The sequence below is a fragment of the Chamaea fasciata genome, unplaced genomic scaffold (genome assembly GCF_029207755.1).
Source record: "Chamaea fasciata isolate MVZ Bird 193981 ecotype frontalis unplaced genomic scaffold, bChaFas1.0.hap1 SCAF_10, whole genome shotgun sequence".
NCBI lineage: Eukaryota > Metazoa > Chordata > Aves > Passeriformes > Sylviidae > Chamaea > Chamaea fasciata.
Genome location: NW_027094095.1, coordinates 6,168,547 through 6,191,328, shown reverse-complemented (window position 1 = coordinate 6,191,328; position 22,782 = coordinate 6,168,547). Strand labels below are relative to the sequence as shown.

Below are 22,782 nucleotides of genomic sequence, written 5' to 3'. Positions count from 1 at the left end.
GTGAGTTTTATTGGAATTCTTTCTGGAGACTCAGCTTGTAAAGGACAAGTCAAGGAGCTCCAGAAAAACAAGACTTGAACTGTTTGCATTGATCGTGTTATATTTTGATGGCAAAAGTAGGCCAAATTTCAGAATTTGTAAAAATGTGTTGCAATAAACCCTGACTAGACAGACTGCTTGGTCAGTAATGCTATCGGAAACTTACCTTCTAAGACCCAGGGTTTTCTTCTTAAAGATCTGGTTTTTTTAAAGAATTATTGTATTTTGGGGGGTTTATACTTCCTGTAATGAAAATTTCTAGGCACTTGTGAAAAATCGTAATAAGTTTTGGAGCACCATCCATTGGGGTAGATAAGTAGGAGTCAAGGATTCAAAGACACCACTTTTTCCATTTCCTGTGAAGTTTCACATGAATTTTCCACAACCATCTAATACTGGGAATACTGGGGCAGTTAAGTATTGCTTGTTAGAAACAAGCCTTAACTTTTTCACTTGCGTCTGGAGATTACTCTGAGTTGGTGGTAGAGTCACAAATATTCGAATGTCAAATTGCAGACTGATTACAAGAACATTTTTTCTGACCTTTACAAATACATTTGGGGCTTTACCAGAGGAGACATAATCAGAAACCTAATCTAAAAATCAAACCAGAAGGGAGTTGGACAAAATTATTTGTTACATGGATGAATATGTTGGTTACCTTTTAATTGTTTCTCACTTTTACAAACTGTTTGGAATGTAGTGCCTATACACCTCTCAGAGAAAAAGGTGACAACGGTCATGAATAAACTGGGTAATGTGGCATTTACTTGGGGTGATCTATCTTCATGTCCTCCAGCAAGCCAACCTTGTGGAGTGGTAGCCATTAAAAACCGGGTCAAATCTCAGACAAAATCCAGCGCTTAAACTATTGTCACCAGCATTTAACAAAAGAATGTTTGGTATCATATCTGCTAAAGATCACATAACACAGACAGTAAAATAGAAATGGAAATACTGTGGGATCTACAAACAGGTGTGCCAGCCTGTGTGGGGAAAAAACATACCCAAAGCCCAGATCACCCCAGCTTTTGTGGGAGATCAGGGAGCTTCCAAGCTGAGTCCTTAGGAATAACTCTGAATTCATCACATTCCATGCCAGTAGTAAAACATTGAGCCTGGTACATTCAGAAGTTGACCTCTTGCCCAGTTGCACTAATAGTGTTTTTCTTCTGTCAACAATGTTCAGAGGATATGGCAGAGTAAGGAGAATAAATTATGTATCAGTATCATAGGGGGGAGAGAGAGAGTGTGTACAGAATGGGAGAGGGAGAAGGAAAACAAACCACAAAGATAGTAAAGGTCATGGGTATCTTCTTTTTTTCAGAACAACAGAGTTTATACAGAATTGGTTTGTGTATGATCTAATTCTGTTGTGATTTTTTTTAGAGAAAAATGTCATCTCCTGTTGCTGATTGATGGCTCAACCCTGCTAAGGGCTGAGCTGTTTCTTACCTCCGTGACTGCTACAAAATAGAATCCCAGAATGGTTTGGGTTGGAAGAGACCTTAAAGACTATCTCATTCCGCCTCCCTGCCATGGGCAGGGACACCTTCCACGACACCAGGTTGCTCCAACCTGGCCTTGGACGCTACCAGGGATGGTGCAAACACAGCTTCTTTGGGCACCCTGTGCCAGGGCCTCCCCACCCTCACAGGGAGGAATTTCTTCCCAATATCCCGTCTAACCCTGCCCTGTGTCAGTGTGAAACCATTCTGCCTTGTCCTGCCACTTGAGTTCCTGATGCAGAGTCCCTCTCCAGCTTCCTTTTACCCTTCAGATACTGGAGCATGCTGTGAAGTCTCCACACAACCTTCCCTTCACCAGGCTGAACAGCAGCTCTAGTCCTAGTCTAGCTTTAGTCCTCTTATCAACGTTGTGGCGTCCTCTGGACTTGCTCCAACAGTTCCTTCTCCTTAACACGGTCACCACAACACATCACTTTCTTTTTTAAAGCTGCCTACGGAATAGCTTTGACACAGGTATTAGTATTATTCTTAGACTTCCTTTTCCTTCTTCAGTCTTTAAGACCCGTGGAACTGCCTTTCTCCATGACCCAGGTCTACCTTGTCCACCATCTTGTAGCTAAAAACTAGCAGCAGCAGCTGCTGAGAGGGTTGAAAACCTGAGGCTGGACAGGTGGTCAGTATGTCCTCATCATCATCCCACTTCCAAGTAGTTTTAAGACTGATTTAGGTGTTGAGAGAAACTGCCAGGAGGAGAGGAATGGCTTCAAGTTGGGCCAGGGCTGGTTTAGATGAGATATTAGGGAATTTTTTTTCACTGAACGGGTGATTAGGCACTGGAGCAGACTGTCCTGGGCAGTGATGGAGTCACCGTCCTTGAAAGCGTTCAAGAAATGTGTGGATGTGTCACTTGAGGACATGGTTTAGTGGTGGCCACAGCAGTGCTGGGTTGTCAGTTGGACTCGATGATCTTTCTTAAAGGTCTCTTCCAATCTGAATGATCCTCTGGGATTCTGTGAAAAACTTCGACGGCGTTCCAAAGTGAGCATCATTTCCCATTTCCTTGGCACTCATGTGGGTGATACAAGAGTTCCTGATGAGCTCCTGACTAGTGCAGCCCCACTAGTAATGCCTGTAAAAGCAGCAGAGTCCCATCCCATTTGTGTTGGGATTTTGAACAATTAGAGGACTATCTGTTTAGGAATTATAGGTAAATTTGCATACGTGACCTAAAAAGAGACATGTTGTAGATCGTTTCTGAGGATCTTATCTTGGGAATTCTCAAAATCTGGCCACTACCAGCTCAAGCACAGCTTGAGAAGAATGGGACATAATTTGATAAAAGGTGTTTATTTCCTTTGGGCAGAGCTATATTAGTAATCCAAACTAATGAGAGAAGAGAGACTTTGATATTAAATTTAGCTCCAGGTGTGACCTGCCAGGGCTGCTCAGATACAAACTATTGATCTGGCCCTGTTCCTTCTGCTTGTGGAAAGCAGTTTTGTCCAAAGAGCAGTAAATAAATACAGCAGATAGTTATTTATTTAAGCCAGAATTTGCAAAGTTCAGCTGAGCAGGGTATTTTTGAATTAACCTAAATACTGTGTTGACATCCAGTATATTGATATATAACTGTTTAAAAAAGAATACTCTAAAGAATAATCCTCTGTTTTTTTTCAGTTTCTGTTTCCCTGTTAATTAGTGCTCTCTGAGTGTTAGGTGCTCTCAGTTGAATAAAAGCTGATGCTGATTGAAAGAAAATTTATTTATAGACAGGAGCTGAATAACAAGGTATGTGGTACAAAAATACTACAGAAGAACTGAGCATAATCCAGACCTCTCCTATTTAATGTCTTCAAAAGGAAGAGCTATTGATTTTTTTTTTTTGCCAAATATTGATTAGTAGGGAACCTGGGATTTTCTTGGATCACACATTCTACTTGGAGGGTTAGAATACGTATGGAAAATGAGGAGAGGAAAGGGACTGATGATGTGTATAGGATGTGTTGGCACAATGTGCTGTCAGATTTCACTGAAGGCAGGAATTTGGTAGGACATCAGTAATAACAGAAAACAGAGCTACGTGCCAGTTTTGCAGATTTGTTCAAACCCAGGCTGACTGACCTCGTCAGTTTTGTGTATTCTGTGTTTTTACCTGTTTGTAATTGTGTTTTAGAGGGCTTAAAGTTCTTATTCATATTCCCATGCGCGTGTGTGGGGTAGTGCACAGGACCAAAGAGAACTCGAAGGGAACAAAATAAAAAATATGCCAAAAATCTATTCCTTCAGCAAACACTTGGCTACTGAAACAATGTCATCATGTCAGTAACATGCAGCTGGCAAGTCAGAGTTTAAATTCATGGCTTTTCAGGATTAAGAGATGGTTTATTGAGGATACCTCCAATTCCAGATACCAGCGGAAGATGTGTTTCACATCCTGGATAAACAAGTGCTGAATGTCTGCACTGGCCTAGGAATTTTTACTTTCCATACAACATGTAGAAAAGTTTCAGTATCTAATCCTTAAGAAGCATGACACGCCAGATTTCCCAGACATGGTAATTTTGGTTGTTGAAAGCCCATTTTGATTTTTCTTTTCCCTTTTCTTACTTTCCTTGGTACTCTGGAACTAGCTTCTTTTAATTAATGAGGAGATGAAGTGCAGGCAGGACAATGTGCTGCAAAATCTGCCTCACCAAAGATGTAGACCTTTTAAATGGGCCAAGCAGATGAACTTGAACTGTGTCTCCAGCACAGAGAATCTCAGACTGGTTTGTGTTGGAAGGAACCTTAAATCTCATCTCATTCCAGCCCCCTGCCATGGGCAGTGATACCTTCCACTGGAAAACACAAATCATATTTCTGTGTGTAAACACATGTGGTAAAACCCAAACTGAGCGAGTTTAAGGTTAGAGATAAGCCTTTGGAAGTGATGTACAGCATGAAGATTGCCTGCTCATCTACATAATGGTGTATTCTTGATCCCATGTAGTTTTTTGTTCTGGGTTATTTTCTCCCTGGGATTTCTGCCTGGTTGTGGACACAAGGAATAGTGCATATCTAATGAGCTGCTTTTTTTTCTTTCTCCTTACTATTTTTGCTTTGTGTAACCCTGTGCCTTACTAGACACCATTCAGATCAGGATTTGAGGCTGGAGTTATTATTCTCCGATTTGGCATTTCTGCAGGACTCATCACTACAGCATTTCAGTGCTTCAGATGTTAATTGATTTTCATAACACCCCACTGAGATGGGGAATCATTATTAACCAGGGAGATGAAGCTCAAGGAGATTGAGGTCAGAAGTGCTGCTCAGTTTGAATGCCAGGTTTGAGACACCTGTTACCTGGTTTATTATTTATTCAGTAGTCATATTAAACTCTTGAATTCCTTTAATTGCAGCTGTAATTCTGCAAATCTCCATATTGAGCCAGAAGCTGTGATGCAGGCTGTACAGTAAGGAAAACTCAGTCGAGTACTTTCGGCATTTTTTTTTCATTAGGGATGTTTTCATGAAAGCAAATTTGGGAAAAAGTGGAGCAGGTATTTAGTCTCAACACAGTATTGAGATGTTACTCCCCAAGAGATTTTTCTTTCTTAATAAATTTTTTCTGGCTGATACAATGCCTATTCTCCAGTTCTTGGAACAAAATAAGTCTCTTCTGCTCCCAAGTTGTAATTCATCACCAGAGTGGCTCCACATGTGACAACAAATGAGTAGAGGTTCTTTTTGGAGTGTGTGTGAGATGTTCTTAATTAAAAAACAATTCCTGAAGTGCACGGATAAAGATTGCCCTGTATTTCTTTATTGTGATTGTTTATGTGCCCCTATGTGGTTTTTTTAACATTTATTCAGTATAAACATTTTTCTGTTCTCTTCATTTTATTTCTGTGTTGATCTGCCTTCTGGCATCATCTGCCAATATTCAGCAGCTTCTAGATAGCTGGAAATGGCAGGAATGTCAAGGAGTCAGCATTCCAGTCCAGTTGCTCCATTGCAGAAATTCAGTTCTGGAAAAGAGACAGCTCAGGGCAGAGCTTGTTCAGTAGCATGGCAGCTGTCATAGCACTGACATATGAAGATAATTCTTTTCCTCAGTAGAATATTTTCTCTGAGTTGGCAGCATTGAAATGAATTTTAGAATTAAGATCATTAGAGCCCTGAATGCCTTGATGGCCATCTCACCTTAGCTTTTTTTTCCTGATAAACTAGCTAATCGTGACTCTCAGAAGAAGAAAAATCATCTAAAAACCTAAATGAAGGTGTCTGTAAACTCATGTGCTTTGGTACTTGAGAACAGTGCTGTCTACAAAGTCTACTTGGAAAAAGACAGAAACTTAACAATAGTATTTTTGATATATTTTAAGAAGTAGTTCTATACTGATCTCCTCTCCAGACTAATCGCTTGGTTTTCTTCCTGTATGGGTTTATCATATTTCAAAGAGAGATTGTCTTTGGAGTTAATTCTCCAGTCTTTGCGTGTAAATCTTCTTTTGGGCCCATTTAATTATTTTCCTCTAGGTTTTTTAGAAGCATCTTTCATTGACAGGGCTGAATGAAGATTGCTTCAGGTTCCTATTAACTCAGTTAAGAGTTTGTGTGTATTTGGGCCTTCACACAAATATTTTTGCCCCTACCTTGGGCATTCTCCTTGTCAACTTCTGTGTGCTCAGCACAATGTCGCAGCTTGACTGGAAAACCTTGTGTGTGCTGGATGTGGAAGTCTTCCTGAAGCTTTCCCTGGGTCTTCTCAAATTTGTGCTGAAAAATGCATGTAACAGATTTCTATTATAGATTCTGTGCCTTTGCTGGTAGATCTTAAATGCAGTTTCAGGCATTTTCTCACAATTTAACTGCATGCTCAGATGGATCTGGGAGGCAGACTGCAGTTATCCAGCCTCTCTGGTATTTGGAAGCCATGTAAATAAACATAATCATTAAAGGTGTCTGATTAGAGAACTGCTTGTTTATAATTTTTTGTTGTTAGTCTGTGTGCTTTTGTTTGTGATTTAGACAGTGTGATTAGTTTTGGTTGCTGATGGTTGCATGGTGCTTAGATGTCCTGAGAATTATCATGATAACACAGTGAAAGCATAAAAACATGTTTATTTTCTCCAGTGGTACCACTTGGCATAATAAAAACACCACCTTTCTTTGTAACCTTTCCTTTCATAGCATATAAGAATGTGCCTGGCATTTTAGAGGGCTGAAACACCTCTCCTATGAGGAAAGGATGGATGAGAGAGCTGGGGGTGTTCAGCCTGGAGAAGAGAAGGATCCAGGGAGACCTTAGAGCCCCTCCCAGTGCCTAAGGGGGCTCCAAACAGGCTGGAGAGGGACTTAGGAAAAGGGCCTGGAGTGACAAGACACAGGGAATGGCTTCCCACTGCCAGAGGGCAGGGTTAGATGCGATATTGGGAAGAAATTCTTTTCCTGTGAGGGCAGTAAGGCCCTGGCACATGGTGCCCTGAGAAGCTGTGGCTGCCCTGGATTCCTGGGAGTGTCCAAGGTCAGGTTGTCCAAGGGGCTTGGAACAGTCTGGGCTAGTGGAAGGTGTCCCTGCCTATGGCAGGGTGGAATTGGATGAGCTTTAGGGTCTGTCTGTTTCTCAGAACAAAATTCTGTTTCTTTTTCTCCCCCTTCACTCTCAGAACCAGTATTAAAGGTGCAGAACTCAGTATCCAGCATAAACAGAACAGACAGCTGGGGATCCAGGCACCATAAAGGCACCCGAGGAGAGGTTCTTTCCAACCCAAACCATTCTGGGCTTCTATGATGTCAAAAAATACAGACCACGTTGCTTTCTGGTGCTAGCAATATTAATGTCAAACAAGGGGAAAGCCGCAGTTGAGATCACCGAACATTGGAATATCGTAATTGGATGAATTAATGATAGCCAAGATTCAGAGAAGCCATCAGCTTTAGGGACACAGCACAAAGTGGTGTTTAAGCTTTTTGCATCCATTTCCTTACTGCCATTGAAAGGAATGGAGAAATGCAGCAATGGGGCAGGCTCATGTACCTTGGAGTGGTTCCTTCGAGATGGGTCCCAAAGGGAACTGGAGCTGGGAATTGCTGCAGAAGCTTTTTGTATGGAGAATCCTGGTTAACAAGACAGAATCTGAGAGTTTAGAAGCTTCTCTGAAACAGAAATAGTCTGTTTTCAAGATAAAAGTTATTTATAAGGGATTTATATTGCAAGTTACAGGAGAAGGTTTTGTTGGTTTTTCCTTTAGGATTACAAAGGTAACGGAGAAAAGCACCATTTGATATTTGCCAACCTAAAGGTACAGCTCACTGGAACCTGAAGATAATTAACTGTTGTAGTCCCAGCTCTGACATTTTGATACAACTTCCTCATCCACGCAGTGGTGTTCTTTAGGTCTGTTTGCAGTGATTCCCATCTTTTTATAGAAATTCTTTATGAGTTTTTAATGAACACTTTTTGTGGTAGATTTATACATTGCAAATTAGGAGCTTTAAGCATGCAAGACAGAGACAACCTAAATTTTTTGGGATTTTTTTTTCTGGCAGAGCAATGCAATTAGTATTGATGATATGATCTGTGGTAAAAAGGCACCAACAATAAACATCTGATAATTTCCTCAGAGTTCTAAAGCCTGCAGGACAGAAAACATGCCATGTTGCTCTTGTCCACCTGTCAAACTATAACTGCGTAAGAGACTACAAAGGATTTTCAGTTTCTTCTCAAAGCATTTTGCAGAAGTCAATAAAGCAGTTACCTAATGTACCCATGTTAAGTACACATTGAATTTTCCATACAGTGTTAATGAGTTAACATGTCAGGATTTTTCTCTCTTTTTTTTTTCCAGGATTCTGCTCAAGAGAGTGTCATCAAACGAGATATCCATCGTACATATCCAGCACATGATTACTTTAAGGATACAGAAGGAGATGGTCAGGAATCTCTGTACAAAATCTGTAAGGTACAGTCAGTACTCTGAATTTTAAAGCGTGTTCCATATTTTGTGTGACTTTTCTTTTGCCCTGCCAACCCTGCTCTGGTCCGGGTTGTTAATCAGTAAGATTTTAAAGCTTTATTTAGATTGCATGTGGTGTTTCTGCATTACCTTTTACAACCTTGCATTTGGTACCTCCTGAGGTGCAGGTGAGAAGAGGCTCCAGCTGGTTTTGCTGAGGTGAAAGCTGCTCTTCAGAGGGAGTGGTGTAGGAGAACCCCTTTTACTCTGAGGTGGAGAGATTTGCAGAGGAAAAGAAACAAAACCTCAGAGCGAGCTCTGCTGTGAGCTTTAACAAGAATGTCTGTGGATAATTACCTGGAGAACAAGTTTGCTGACCATTCCACAAGCAGTGTGTGAGCAGAGCTTTTCGCTCAGACCTGCTAGATCACCTCCAATGAAAAACACTCTAAAGTATTCCAGTATGCACATGGGAAAGTTGATAAATCAGTAGATTTATCCATCTTGTATAGACAGACTTCTGTTGCTTGAGAGAGAGATCCAGAAGGTAAAATATTGCAGCCAAGCAGGTACTTTTCTGCCTGGCAGTTGTGGTTTTGGCACTCGGGTTTTTTTTCCAAAAATTCATGAAATTCATGTAGAATATTCTGTGGAATATTAAATAATGTAGAATTCGGTCTGTCCATGAATACTCATCTTAGACAAAGCTGTTTCCCTTTCCCTTCCTCTTCCTTGTTGCTGTTTCTTCCTCCTGCTGATTACTAGAAATGATGGAGTTGTCATAGCAAGAAGAAAAAGATTTTCAGCCTTTGGGGTATAATGATGCATTTTCCTGTTCCCCAGATAAATTCTGTGGTGATACAAACTCCTATTCGAATAATAATTTGAATGATGGTTAAATATAACTGCTCAGGTGCTGGAATTCAGTATTGTGAGTAATTCACATTTTAAAAAAAAGTACAAAATTAGGGAACAGAGAGAACTTGGAACCAATGGTAATGATTTTTCCCTAATCTTGGAGAGCTCTAGAGGGCTACAGGAAGCAGTTCCTGTGCCAGTCTATGAAAAGAATAACAATGCAGGTAATTGTGGGCTTGTCACTCTGAGATCAGTTAAGTGAAAAATGATGGAATAATTCATTTTTTCAAGAATTAAATGCGAGAAGGATGTTATAATGAAGGCCTATGAATTTACTCCAAATAGATCATGCCAAGGCAACACAAAAAGCCAGAAGTACAGGTTTCATTGGTGAAGGTGTTTGGATTGAAATTCTGTAGCTCCTGTCACCTGAGAGTGTGTAAATGCTGGACAAGTTAGAGCATGACCAAGATACACATTAAGGAATTAAAGACTGGCCAGCAAGTTCCTAAAAAGCACGGAATAAATGGATTTCAGTCAGAGCGTTATGAATATCCCTTGTTCATTCCATGTACTCTGGTAAGTCACCTGGAGGAAACCAGAAAATCCTTTCTCATGAAGATACCTTGGTGCCACAGAGAAAAAGGGGATGGTAAATAGTGAGGTGTAAAGGATGTGGAGGTGGATGAACCTCTGTAGGAACAGCTTGACTTGAGCAACTCAGTGTTTTGCAGCTGCTACAGCTGCTTTTAGTTGCAGCGTCCAGAATTAAAGACATCTATTCTGCATTGGAAAGGATCTGTAAAGTTCCATGAGGATGATGAAAGAATTTGGGAACATTCTTTGAGAAGAAAAATTCTTTTTCATTGAGGCTTATCTCAGTGTATTTTGTTTCATAAAGAACAAATAAAGGAGTGAATCTGTCTGAACTGAAAGCAACTTCGAGGAATTATCTGTCCTGGAATTATCTGGAATTATCTGAAGCAGGCAGCTTCAGAGGGGCACAGATCTCAGACCTTCCTGGGTTGTTTCCTTTCTGTAGGAAATGTGAATAATTCTGTGTGTTTTCTCAATCTGGGAGCTTTCCTTGCTCTCAAGGCCTCTACTACTCCTGCAGAGAAAGTTGCTGTAGCTGTTAGTTCTGTTTTCTTGAAGGATCTTGAAACTCAGAAGTGATGCGTCCTTGACACAGAGAAAGTCAGGGAACAGCGCCAGGAGGCCTGTACGGGTGAACAAGGTGCTCCTGGAGAAACTCAAACACAAAAGGAAGCCTACAGAGGGGTGAAGCAAGGGCAGGTAGTCTGCTTGGAATATGGAGAAATTGTCCAAGCACACAGGGATCAGGTTTGGGAAACTGAAGTCCTGATAGAATTAAATCTGGCCATGGAAGGATGACAAGAAAATATTCTCTGGGTCCATCTGTGATAAAACTGAGATTAGAGAAGATGTGGGCCCTCTCAAGAAGGAAAGGGCAAACCTGCTTAGCTCAGGACATGGAGAAGGCTGGGATACTCCATGACTTTTTCGCCTCTGTTTTCTCTGGCAAGTGCTCCAACATCACTGCTAAGGCCACCGAAGGCAAAGGCAGGGACAAAGAGAATGAAAATCTGCCCAGTGTAGGAGAAGATCAGGTTTGAAACGATCCAAGGAGCGTGAAAGGCCACAGACCCTGATGAGATGCCTCTGTGGGTCCTGAGGGAACTGGCAGATGAAGGTGCTGAGCCACTGTCCATCATATTTGAGGTCATGGGCCTCCCTTGAAGTTCCTACTGAGTGAAAATGGGGAAACGTAACCCCCGTTTTTTAAAAGGCAAGAAGAGAAGGCTCCAGGGAGGCCTTGGAGCCCCTTCTGGTGCCTAAAGGGGCTCTAAAAGAGCTGGAGAGGGACTTAGGAAAAGGACCTGGAGTAACAGGACAAGGGGGAATGGCTTCCCATTGCCAGAGGGCAGGGGTATTGGGAAGAAATTCTTTTCCTGTGAGGACAGTGAGGCCCTGGCACAGGGTACCCAGAGAAGCTGTGGCTGCCCCTGGATCCCTGGAACTGTCCAAGGCCAGTTTGGATGGGGTTTGGAGCCAGCTGGGCTAGTGGAAGATGTCCCTGCCCATGGCAGGAGTGGAATTGGATGAGCTTTAGGGTCCCTTCCAACCCAGACCATTCTGGGATTCTGTGATGTTTGATCAGAGACCTCTCTGTGTGTCCATCAAGTTGAGGGCTGCTCTTCGGTGAAGCATTTTGTATTTACCCAGAGTTGAATGACCTCTGTCACTCACCACCTTCTCTTGATAGAGCATGTTCTGCTTAGCAGCTTTGCAGTCACTTTTTACTTCCCTGCTCCAAACAGCTTTGTCTCATCAGCAGTCTTTGTTACTGTGCTATTTTTATGTGTTCTCTAAGGTTTGTGAATATTGGCAGCGCAGGCTTTCTGCAGGGTTTTGTGAGTGAGCTCACCTTCACTCTCTGGGTTAGAACTCACTGCTTATTCCTACCTTTTGCTTTCTCTCCTTTAATCAATTATTTGAGTGCATAAGGGGATGTTCTATAGCAGCTCAGTTCCCTAAAATGCCTTTGGGTAGGGATCTTGTTGAAGGGTTTATAAAAATCCTGGTCATCTTAGTGACTCCCTCATTCTTTTATGTGCTCCTTGGTTCAAAGAAGGATTTGGGAAGCATTGCTTTCTGGTGGAACAGCCATAGCCAGTCTTCAACACGGAATTATTCATAAATTTACTGATTACACTGAAGGGTTTATTCCTACTTGCCAGTTTTAAGATCAGACACAACTGCTGGGGAGATTTCCAGGCTGTAACTTCTCCTGCATCCTTGCATAGTTTTCTTAAATGACTGTGACTGTGACAGATGTCTGGGTCTGCCTGGACCTCGAGTTTATGATTAATAAACTGTTTTCTCCAGTGTGTGGGTTTTCAAGAAATATTGTTAAAGCCTAATTAATTTGCTTATAAACTCGTCATTCCATTGGGAATAAAAAGTATTAATCTGTGTTGAAATTAATAATGCGGCGGCTTGGCATTACTTGAATAACCTGTACCAGAGGTTCTGGGTACTTATGCCCTTCTTCTAATGTGAAAGCAAGAAGTTTGAAGAATAGGATTATTGAATATGGCTGGGAAAGGTCTGTCCTCAAGTGGAAGGGTCAAAAGCTGAAGAGCATTTTCTTCACTCCCCACTGAAATGAGAGATGATCTGAGCTGTCAGATAAAAAGGAAAATCATTAAAAGCTCACAGCCTCATTTTAACAGGTCTGTCAGTTTTTGTTCTATCTCTTAATCTCCTCTTCACAACAGTAGGAAATCAGGAAAGATGGAAACTTTTTCTGTTGCAGTACATTTATGTGACAAAGTACCTAAAAATAAACTTCAGGACTGACAGTGGTGATAAGGAATGAAAAGAGTTTCAGATTCTAGACTGGAGATTTCATTTGAGGACACCACTTAAGCTGGATTTTCACAGAGCAAATTCTGAGGAATCTTTGGGAAAACTGCTGCCTCTTGCATGCTTTCTATTTAAATACTCTGCAAATTCCAGCTCTGTTTAAAGAGCTCACCTCAGTGCTACAATGCATAACCGAGTAGTGCTCAGTGCCTGTTTCCATGCTCTGTACATAGAGCTCGATGCTCCAGGGAATCAGAGCACCTGGCAGAATTAATCCTCTCCGCTCTCTGGAGTGTGTGCAGCGTCGAATTTAACACAGGATGTGTTTTCCCTAATTTTCTGATTAAAAAAGTAACTCCTATTCAACAAACAACCACTGTGACTTTAGTGGGGAGAAGGGAGCATGGTGCAGGAAAATCAATCAGGTGAGCTGGGACTGGGCAGAATGGGAAAACAGACACGATTTTTGTCAGAAAATGCTTGAATTACTTCTCAGAGATTCATAGTTGGTGTTAGCTGTCAGTAAGATGAGGATAGGATATGAATCGTTTTTGTATCAGGACGTGTTTTGTTACTAAATACTTCTCCCTTTGTGGATCAGATTTGTAGTTTTGTAGTTTTTATAGTTTTTTTTCCCCAGTCCTGGTCTCACTTGCCTGAAGGTTTTAGGTGCAGGATCAGTGTGGTAGCTGGTTTTCCTGTGTTTCAGTTGTTGCAGTGTCTGGTTTTTGGTACCCATCCTAGCAGAGAGAATAACAAACTGATTTCTAGCAATGCTAACACTGAGTGGGCTCCATTATGGGGTGTTCTAGCTTTTGTTACTGTATATTGAAATATGGAAATATATTTGAGTGGCTCTGCTGTAACCAGTAGCTTCTTTGCCCATGATAAGCTGTGAATGATGGGTTATGCTTCAACAGACCTGCTGCTTAGTGCTGCCCTGTCAGCTGAAAGTCCAATTTTCATAAGTTGTTTTTTTTTAAAAAATTTTCATTTCCATTTCATTGCAGCATGCTTTTTCAGATAGTCACATCACTGTGCATGACTTCTTAACACATTTTTCGATCCTTAGTATCTCCTTAGATTTACAAATGGGAAGTTTCAGTGTTTGTCCAGGTGTAATTGTTTTCCAGAGAGCAGATCTCTTTTGTTCCTGCAGAAATCTATTTGCCCACTACAGGATAAACACAATCAGTTACAAATTACTTTTTGTCTAATTTTAGTTGTTTATTTTCTTTGCTCTTGGGTTGAAGGAACAGTGCCAGTAAATATTGTCTTGTTTCATTGGTAGGATTTTTAGTGTTACCTTGTGTTCTGTTTACACATTGATCAGGGGGCAGGAGCTGGGTGTTCCTCTGGTCCAGGGGGGTTCTCCAGGTGCCTCACTGTCCCATCTGGGTCACCAGAAACTGATGCCTTGGGAAGGCTGCCCTGGAACACAGACTGGACAGAGCTAGAGAGTAAAGTAGGGATTTACTGAAAGGCCTTTAGGATCCACCTTGGGCAGGACAAGAGCCTGACCAGGGCTACACTCAAGGTGGACTAAGAATGGTCACAAAAATGGCTGAATGGTCACGAGATCTTAAATTTTTATAAGTTTTGGTCTATTTTCATTTTGGGGTTTAATTGTCCAATTACAGCTCCAGGTTGTGAGGTCCCATCCTTCTTGTTCCTCCCTTCAGCCCACTGCTGTTTATGCTGCTGGGCTGAAAGTTGTCCTTGGTGTTCAGCAGGAAAAGGATTTGTTTTGTCTCCCTGCTCTGTGAAGAGAGCTGACTGACACTGAATGTGAGGCTGAGAACTGCACCCCTGGGCAGCACAGAATGTGGAAAACATGAAAGCTCAAACTTGAGGCATCATTTCCCCCCTTGCCAAGGCATCAATCCTTCCGTCAACAGCCCTGATTCTTGCACACGGGGTTTCTGCTGAGCCTGGACCACTGGGAAGGTCAGCTCTGGAATCCTGATGCTGGGAATGCTCTGCTTGGGTCCTGCCTGATTGAAGGTGAAGATTCCTTCATTCCCTCAGCTCCTCCAGCTCTGGCAGAGGAATATTGTGTAACAGCCACATGCCTCTTCCCGATACTCCATAAATGAGTAACTAGTGTCTAAAAATATGGTTTTCACTTAATGCAGAACTTCCTTGTATAATGTGATATCCCATGCTGCACCCATAGGAATATTATTACTTTCAGACTGTTAGTCTGATAATAAATTTAGGTATGGAGTTTGAAATTGTACTATTACTAAAACTGTTTAACAACTGGGCATGTAATAAAATACCTTTGCTGGGTGAAAAGTCTGCATCAAAGTACGGATGTTTTCCTGAGACATCTGAGTTTCAGACACCATGTAAGTCTTTTAAATCTCCTAAAGCAGACTTCAGCACAGAGCTGTGTCTGTATTAAGCACTGAGTAGCTCCCCTTGGTCATTTCTTAGAGAGGCATAACCTCTCCTCTTCCTTATTTAAATCTGCTGGCACTCATAGACAGAAGTTACAGAAATCCCAAATTGAGGCTTGAAATTCAGCCATTTTTCCCTTTGTCTTTTAAATGCTGCGTACTTGGAATTTTTCTGTCTACAGAAGATTCTGATCTTGGGAGATTTTCCTCTGTAAATGATTTTGGAGAAGAGTTTGTGCCCAGCCCGGGATTATTGGTTCACTTTCCCAATGTGTGGATGGTTCTCTGTCACGGACTTTGAGAAAACTCTGAAGAATTCACTTTCTAATGACGATGTACTAATAACTGCATAGTAGCTCTTCTTTTCAGAATACAGATAGCTATTAAAAAGATGTCTCAATTCTGCGGGATCTTAATTTAGTTAAAATGAATTAAAACAGGATTCAAGTCAGGACCTTCATTAAATCCCGTTTATGAGAAAGAGAATATTTAAAATCTCAGTCAACTGGGGAATTGTAATTGGAAATTCCTCAAGAGAATTTTGGAGAATAGTAAGTTAAAAACGGTGACTGGTCACAGGTTGTCATGAGAAAAATCCCATCCTCTTGAAATTATAAAGTTAAAATGACTGCAGTGGAAATAGGGGATTTGGGATTTTGCCTTGTTTGTATGTTTCATGTGGAAAACGAAAGTTCTTCAGAAGCATAAATCTTAAATAGTTAATCTTGGACTGTTAGTTAATGATACATTATGGTGGTAACTGTAGGCAGCATCCCGATTTTTGATGTTATTCTGGTTAATTACATCATATTTCAGCACTATCAAATCCCATAGGTTGCTTAAAAATAAAATAGTATAATTGGAAATGCGATGTGCATTAAGATTCCAAAGTCTCTTTGCATTGGGTAGATGCAATGAAATCATGCAAATTTAGGGACTTCATTAAAAACTAAGCCTTTAGTTGTCAGGATTATGATGTTTTGAATTAAAAGCAGAATCTTTCTTTGTTTGATCTAATTCTGATGCAGATCTGAAGTGTTTGTCCAAGTATGTGATGACAGCTGCGTGTCAAGATCAGATTTTGGGGAAGGATCTGGTGGAAATGAATTTTAAAAAAAATCATTTTCAGATTTTTTTTTGTTTGTTTTTCTACATTGACCATGTATTTTCCAAGCAGAGACTTTGCCTTCCTGCTCTGAATGTGTTTGAAATGGATTTATTATGAGCTCAAATGTGTTTAGGAAGTTGATGATGAGAAACTTTGCTGTCTTCCTTCATATTTTTGTATTGAGCTGCAGAGTGAGGATTATTTTTGTACCTTCCTTGTTTTCCCTCTTTCGCTGTAACTTCAGCTTCTTTCAGAATCTCACAAGAAGTATGTTTTTATTTCCTAAAACTTTCTGTACTTTTCAGTCTATGTCAGTTTTGGAAGCAGTTTGTTTTCTCCAGTGTGTTGGTTTCTCTATACCTATTTTAAAATAACTCCTTTGGATTAATTTATTGCTATTTTCAGCGAATTATTCACTGTAATGCTTCCCACAACAGAGAAACCCCAGGCAGTGATAATTTGATGTTCATTTTTCAGCCTAGATTTTTAAAAGTAAATTAGAAGTGTTTTTATATCGTGTGAAGAAATCATAAGTCAAATTTCTCATTTTTAATTCTGCACATCTGTTTCTAAGCAGAACTGGCCTATGAAAAATGGGAACAATACATTATTTAGGAAAGCTACAGAGACAAGATATTAGGCATCTGTAAACTGATAGATCTGGGGAACAAATAGATAAAGACTCCTGATGGTGATTAACCAGTGAATGATTCTAGTTAGTCACATAAAAGATTAATTCAAGCGTCTAAAGTAATTTCTATTAATTTAGTACTTAGTAGCTGATTAACTTCGTATTGGAGGGCATCATTGAGGGGTTTTTTTCCAATTGAATTTTGTATCTGCCATTGTACACTTCTCAGGTTAGTTTTTATATTTGACTTCTGTGACTGGAGCTGTTTTAAACTGGTAAGTGGATTGTAATGGTTCATTAAACATTTTTCAATGATTTCTGTGACTTCTTGAATTTCCTTGTCCACTGACGCTGAGCAGTGAACTGGGCTCAGCTCCTAACTAATGCCAACAGTTTTCAAAGGAGTGGTGAGAAGTACAGACAAAGGGCAGAGAGCTGCAAGGCTTTTCCCGGAGGAAGTGTACAGCTCAGTAGTTCAGAAACAGTGACCTTTAAAGGAATACTCAGGCTGCACCTACAGAAATCCTGTCAGAATCAGTTCAGAATTCCTCACAAATACTGCATTCTCCCCATCAGATGGAAAAGTGGATCTTCTGATCCTTGTGGCTCTTTCCTCCCCCTGGCTTTGCCCTGTGCTTTGCTTTTCCCTGCCTGTAACCTCAATACCTTGCTTATTCTCTCAGGATGTCTCTCCCTCTCCTGTCAGTCCTGCTGCTGCTGCTTAAACTTTCTCAAGTTTCCACAAATTCTTAACATACTCTGACAGCTCTTTAAAAACAGTATCAGTCTTCTCATCTTGGAAAAGTAAAGGGAAGGGAAACTTTAGTTATTTTAGTTTAGGGATTTTCTGAGAGTAAGAAAAAGCGTGTCTGTCACGCCGTAAGAAAATGAGTGATGTTCATTCTTCAGCATAACAAGGGCATGGAAAAACTGTTTCTGACGAAATCTTTAGGTTAGAGTAGTTTTCAGCAGTTTTCTAACCTTAGGTCCTGTACTTGCATAATGTCAGAACTTGTTTTTCCAAAAACAGACATTGACTTTCCCCACAGCACAAACTACCCTGGTTTTCATGTTATATTTGTTGCGTTGGCAAAGTTCCATCATTACTCACCTGAGCAGAATTATCCTTGATTTAGGTGAAGGGAAATTGCATCCATCTATTTTCAGGCTGATTGAAAAATAGAAATAATAATTTACAGCTACAGCATCTGCGGAGGGTTGAGAGTGACCTGTGGGTGTTTTTAGAAAAGCCCTGAAAGCACAAGAGTCGTTACAGTTATTCTAGCCTGGGTAGTGTTACACAGAGAATCCTGGAATGGCTTTGACTTGGAGACCTTCCAGTTCATCCCATCCCACCCCTGCCATGGGCAGGACACCTTCCGCTATCCCAGGTTGCTCCAAGCTCCATCCAGCCTGGCCTTGGACACTTCCAGGGATCCAGGGGCAGCCCGTGCCAGGGCCTCCCCACCCTCCCAGGGAGGAATTTCGTCCCAAATCCCATCTCACCCTGCCCTCTGTCCATGGGAAGCCACTTGTCCTGTCCCTCCAGTCCCACTATCTCTTCAGCTTCCTTGAGGCACAGGAAGTGTCCTGAATAGCTCATTGATGGGAACACACTTTGGTGATGCCTGTATGCATTTTAAATACGGTTTGACTTTTCTTTTTTCCAGGCCTATTCTGTCTATGATGAAGACATTGGCTATTGCCAGGGACAGTCCTTCCTTGCAGCTGTGCTTCTACTTCACGTGAGTTCATTGCGAAAGGAAACCTTTGATATTGGAAATGAATGCAGCTGTAAAATCCGCAGTACTGCAGCCATGCTGTTTGACAGATATTTACTGTTATTTATTTGCCTGTATTAATCTTCTTCATGTTGCTTTTTGGCCATAGAGATTAATGGCTTCTGTGTTCAGGAGTGTAGACTTCCTTTATCTGGGAGAAGTCTGTTAAATTCTCAAGTATTTCTGTGTCAAAACCTGAAACTGATTTATTACATATTAATTTCGTCTTTTAATTTTGTTGTCACCTAAGTGAGCTCCCTTTGTGTTTATGGGGAATTTAACTCCAGCAGACATTCTCAGAGCCACTCATCAAAACAAGTAATCTCACTAATTTTTTTGGGCGATTTTTTTCTCCTAGGAACATTTTATAATATCTTCTGAGGGAAAGCTGATTTTTAACCTTGATGTTTTAGCTTGTAATCAAAAACTGCACAAACTTTCATCTATTGCTTCCTCATAAACACATATGTCCAGGGAGGAATAAAGACACAGTTTTTATGGGTGCAAGATGCTTTACATCTGATGTCTCAGTGGAAAAGCAGCAGATTCAAATACCGTATTTATTAAGATAAAGTCTATCTGAATAAGCCACCCAAAAGCTCAACCACAATTCTTACTCAAGCACTTACCTGCTTTTTCTCTCAGGTTTTAATGAATAAATTATCAGTCAGGATTGAAATACCTTTTGAAGTGTGGGTTTGAGACAGCTGCTGGTGTTATGTCAGTGTTTCAGTGATTCCATGGATGTTACACATGCACTTTGTAAGGCATTTTAAACTCAAATTCAGATTACTCTCAATTGTAATTCCTGGTGAGAGCTGTGACTCCTTGAAGTCTTGAGAAACATGATACACAGCAACTGTTGCAGAGAAGCTTTAGCTCTTTTAAGAATAAACCTGAATTAGTCCCATTATTGCAGTCTAACACATACTGTAAAATAGCTTATCTGACAGTTATTTTGCAATTAATTTTTTACCCAAAGCAGGATTTTGAAGTTCCCCTGGAAAAAAAATGAGCCATTTTCAATACCAGAGTTGTTGAGAAATGTGTGGGTGTCACATTCTTAATTTGACTAATACCTCTGCTCCTCTACCTTAGTTCTGTGCTGTCATTACTACAGAGAATCAATTCTGGTTTTAGTGTTTCTGGAGCTGGAAGAAGTTGCCCTGTACACAGAGAATGCGAAATGGAAATTACACTCGCTTTGATAATGCCCTTTATATCACTGGGGTTCATCAGAGGATATTGAAGTGAAAAGCTTAGAGAAGGAGGGAAGCAGTGAGTCTCAGTGAGCCCATGTGACTGGGGAGCTTCCTAAGATGCCCTCAAATTCTTGTTTTTCTCAACTCCAAACAGTCTGTGTGCTGTGAACTTGTAAGACCCCCTCTAACTGTCCTACCTTTGCATGGATTTCTAGACCCCTTCCTTTCCCTTTTTTTCTGGGACAGGTTATCCTCTCCCTTCAATGTAGATGTGTTTCAGGGTTGGTAGTCTGAACCTCCATCCTCTGTTTTTCTGATTTTGCTTCTTTGATTAAATTCTCGTCAAGGGTATGCAGGTAACTTCTAATCACAGGGAAATAGTGTTGCCAGCTCTAATAATTGCACTGTGAGGCTCACAGTGTTTGACTTTTTTTCCTTGTCTGTTTTTCAGTCATTGTCTATGGGGAAAAAACCTCCACCTAAAATTTCACTTAAGAAAATTACAAATCTCTGGCTTTTGTGATTTCAAAGAAAAGATAGCAAAGGGCAAATATCTAAATGCTAAAAATCAGAATGGTGAGGCCCAGAAATTGTGTTCTGCTTAAATTTAAAAAAAAAAAAAAAAAAAGAAAATTCGATTTATGATTTTGAATTTCAGGGGTTGGTAATATTGGAGAACCTCTGTTCAGTGAGAGCAAGGACTTGGGGAGCTCTTTGGCCTGGTCCTGACCTCTGTTCCATCTCCCTCTCCTGGGGAGGAGATGATTGTCAAAGCACAAGCGTCTGACTGAGCATGTAGGGTAGATGTGCCTGTGCATGAGCACCTGTCGTTTCATTAGAAATAACTGAATTTTACAAAACTCCCTGAAATTCAAATTCATTGTCCTGCAGAGCAGATTCAAGCCTTTTGTTCAGGATGAAATGATGTCTTCCCTTTACTTTGTCTGGGGCTTTTATTTGCTGTCAGTGGGGATCATTCCATCCAGATAAAATTGTGATTAAGAGCTTTGAAATTCCTCAGAATTTGTCTTGGGTAAATTAAGCCCAGACTGATAGGCATCAGCCAATCTGGTGTAATACTTTGTGCTAACCAGTTACTTTCCTTTATGATGTCTGAAAATGAAACTGTCTGCTCATGGCCCTGGAGACAGGCACTAATCATGGGCTGAGCATAAGATGAAACCCTGAAGGGAAATATCAAGAGCCTAAAATTCTCTTTGAAGAAAATGCTGAGCTTTTATCTGTAGGTGATATTTGATCAGGAGCTGGCAGCAGGCCAAATGAACGAATATACTAAAAGGTCAAGAGTTGTTCTTGATTCTCAGTAATTTTTTTTCATTTGTTACAATCTGATGCTTCCAAAAGAAAGCACATTTTGAACGTGATGGAAAGGTTGATTTGGGTTCTGTTGGTGCCTGTCATTATTGTGTTAGCTGAAGGCACGGGGGAGGGTGACGTGGAGGTTTTGTGACACAGGGCTCCCCACCAATTCTGCGGGCTCAAGCCCACAAACAAATACAAGTGTAGAGTGGCTCAGGCTTGTGTTAGTGCCACCTGCCAAAGCACTGTTGGATGAGAAATTGCGGTCAGAATGAAACAGAGATTATGGATGTAGGGCTTGTGAAAAAGTCAGCATGTTAATAGATGGGATTGTGGGAAACCTGACTTCAGTTTGATGTCCTGGGGTTTGGATGAAAGCGGATGAACATTGTTCTCACTAGAGGTTGGTTGTACCTTAGTTCTCCTGAATTTTTCCTGTTTAACCAAGGATCTCTCAGTAGATATCACTGTCATGAGCTGTTGGCTTTTTATTTTATTTTCATTCTTTTTTATTATTATTTTTAAATTTTTTTTATGTGCCTGAGAGTTGTGTACTGGTTGTTCTCATACCTATTTGACTGAAAGAATGATGCTGACAGTTGTGCTGCTTTAGGGATGTAGACGCACATGAACCTGTGGTGTGATCCCACATTTTCTTCAAAGAAGGCCTTACAGAGCCAAATCCAGGTGCTCATCAAGGGGAATAGTTCCACTGAGATTTTAGTTGGTTAATTCAGCATTCGCAGTACTTGGCTGAAAATGCTAATACATCCCTGGTTCTGAATTCGTTGTGCATAAGGTGTTTAAGTGTGTGTGTCTGTGTAAGGCATGTCCACCCTTAGCTCTGTTATTAACCTTATTTTTGTGTATTTTTCCAAACAGATGCCAGAGGAGCAGGCATTCTGTGTGTTTGTGAAAATAATGTATGACTATGGCTTGAGGGACCTCTACAGAAATAACTTCGAAGATCTCCATTGCAAATTTTTCCAGCTGGAGAAGTTAATGCAGGTGGGGCCAGAGTAACAAATTCTCCTTCGATTTGTTTCATAAATGGAAATACTGGCATGAAGAAGAGATGAATGCTTTGCTTCCAAAAGCTATTGGACAGTAAAGCCTCCTCTCCTTTTAGAGGCGGGGTAAAGCAAAGCAGGGAAGTTGAATAGCTGAATTCAAACATCGTGAGTCACAATTGTTTCTAGTTTCTTTTGTCTCTGATACGCCACTTCTGCAGCTAATCTTTGTATCCAAGCAGAGCAGGTATTTGCCTTTCCCCTTCCCCCTCTTTGCTTGCTCCCGCTCTGTTTCTGATGTTGCTTGGAGAAAATGTCTCTGTGCTGTTGAGGGCAGTGTATCCCTTGGACTTGCCTCCATGAGTGTCCTACTTCCCATGGATTATGTGGGTGTTAAGAGGTCAGGCAAATCAGGACATCCTGATGCTTGTGAAATACCAGTCAAGTGTGGGCCACTGGGCAGGTTTTACTGTCTCTTCCAAGGCTCTGCTCTTTTTACAGGTGGAATTATTTCGTGGAGCAGTTTAGCATAACTGAAGGGCTGCAAATGTTACACATCGTTGTTCTGACCAATAAGGAGATACTGATGATAGTTCATTAAGCTGTGCCTTTCTGGTGGCACAGTGAAAAGGTG

General features: G+C 40.9%; 1 protein-coding gene across 7 annotated transcripts in view; it reads left to right on the top strand.

The window, feature by feature from the left end:
* RABGAP1L (RAB GTPase activating protein 1 like) overlaps positions 1–22,782 on the top strand; it is a 228,604-nt gene that overhangs the window by 117,455 nt on the left and 88,367 nt on the right. For all 7 annotated transcript variants that reach the window (XM_066192172.1, XM_066192176.1, XM_066192174.1 and 4 more), the window contains 3 exons: positions 8,339–8,452; positions 18,506–18,580; positions 22,021–22,146. In XM_066192172.1, the coding sequence (XP_066048269.1) occupies positions 8,339–8,452; positions 18,506–18,580; positions 22,021–22,146 (315 nt within the window). The remainder of the gene's footprint in view (positions 1–8,338; positions 8,453–18,505; positions 18,581–22,020; positions 22,147–22,782) is intronic.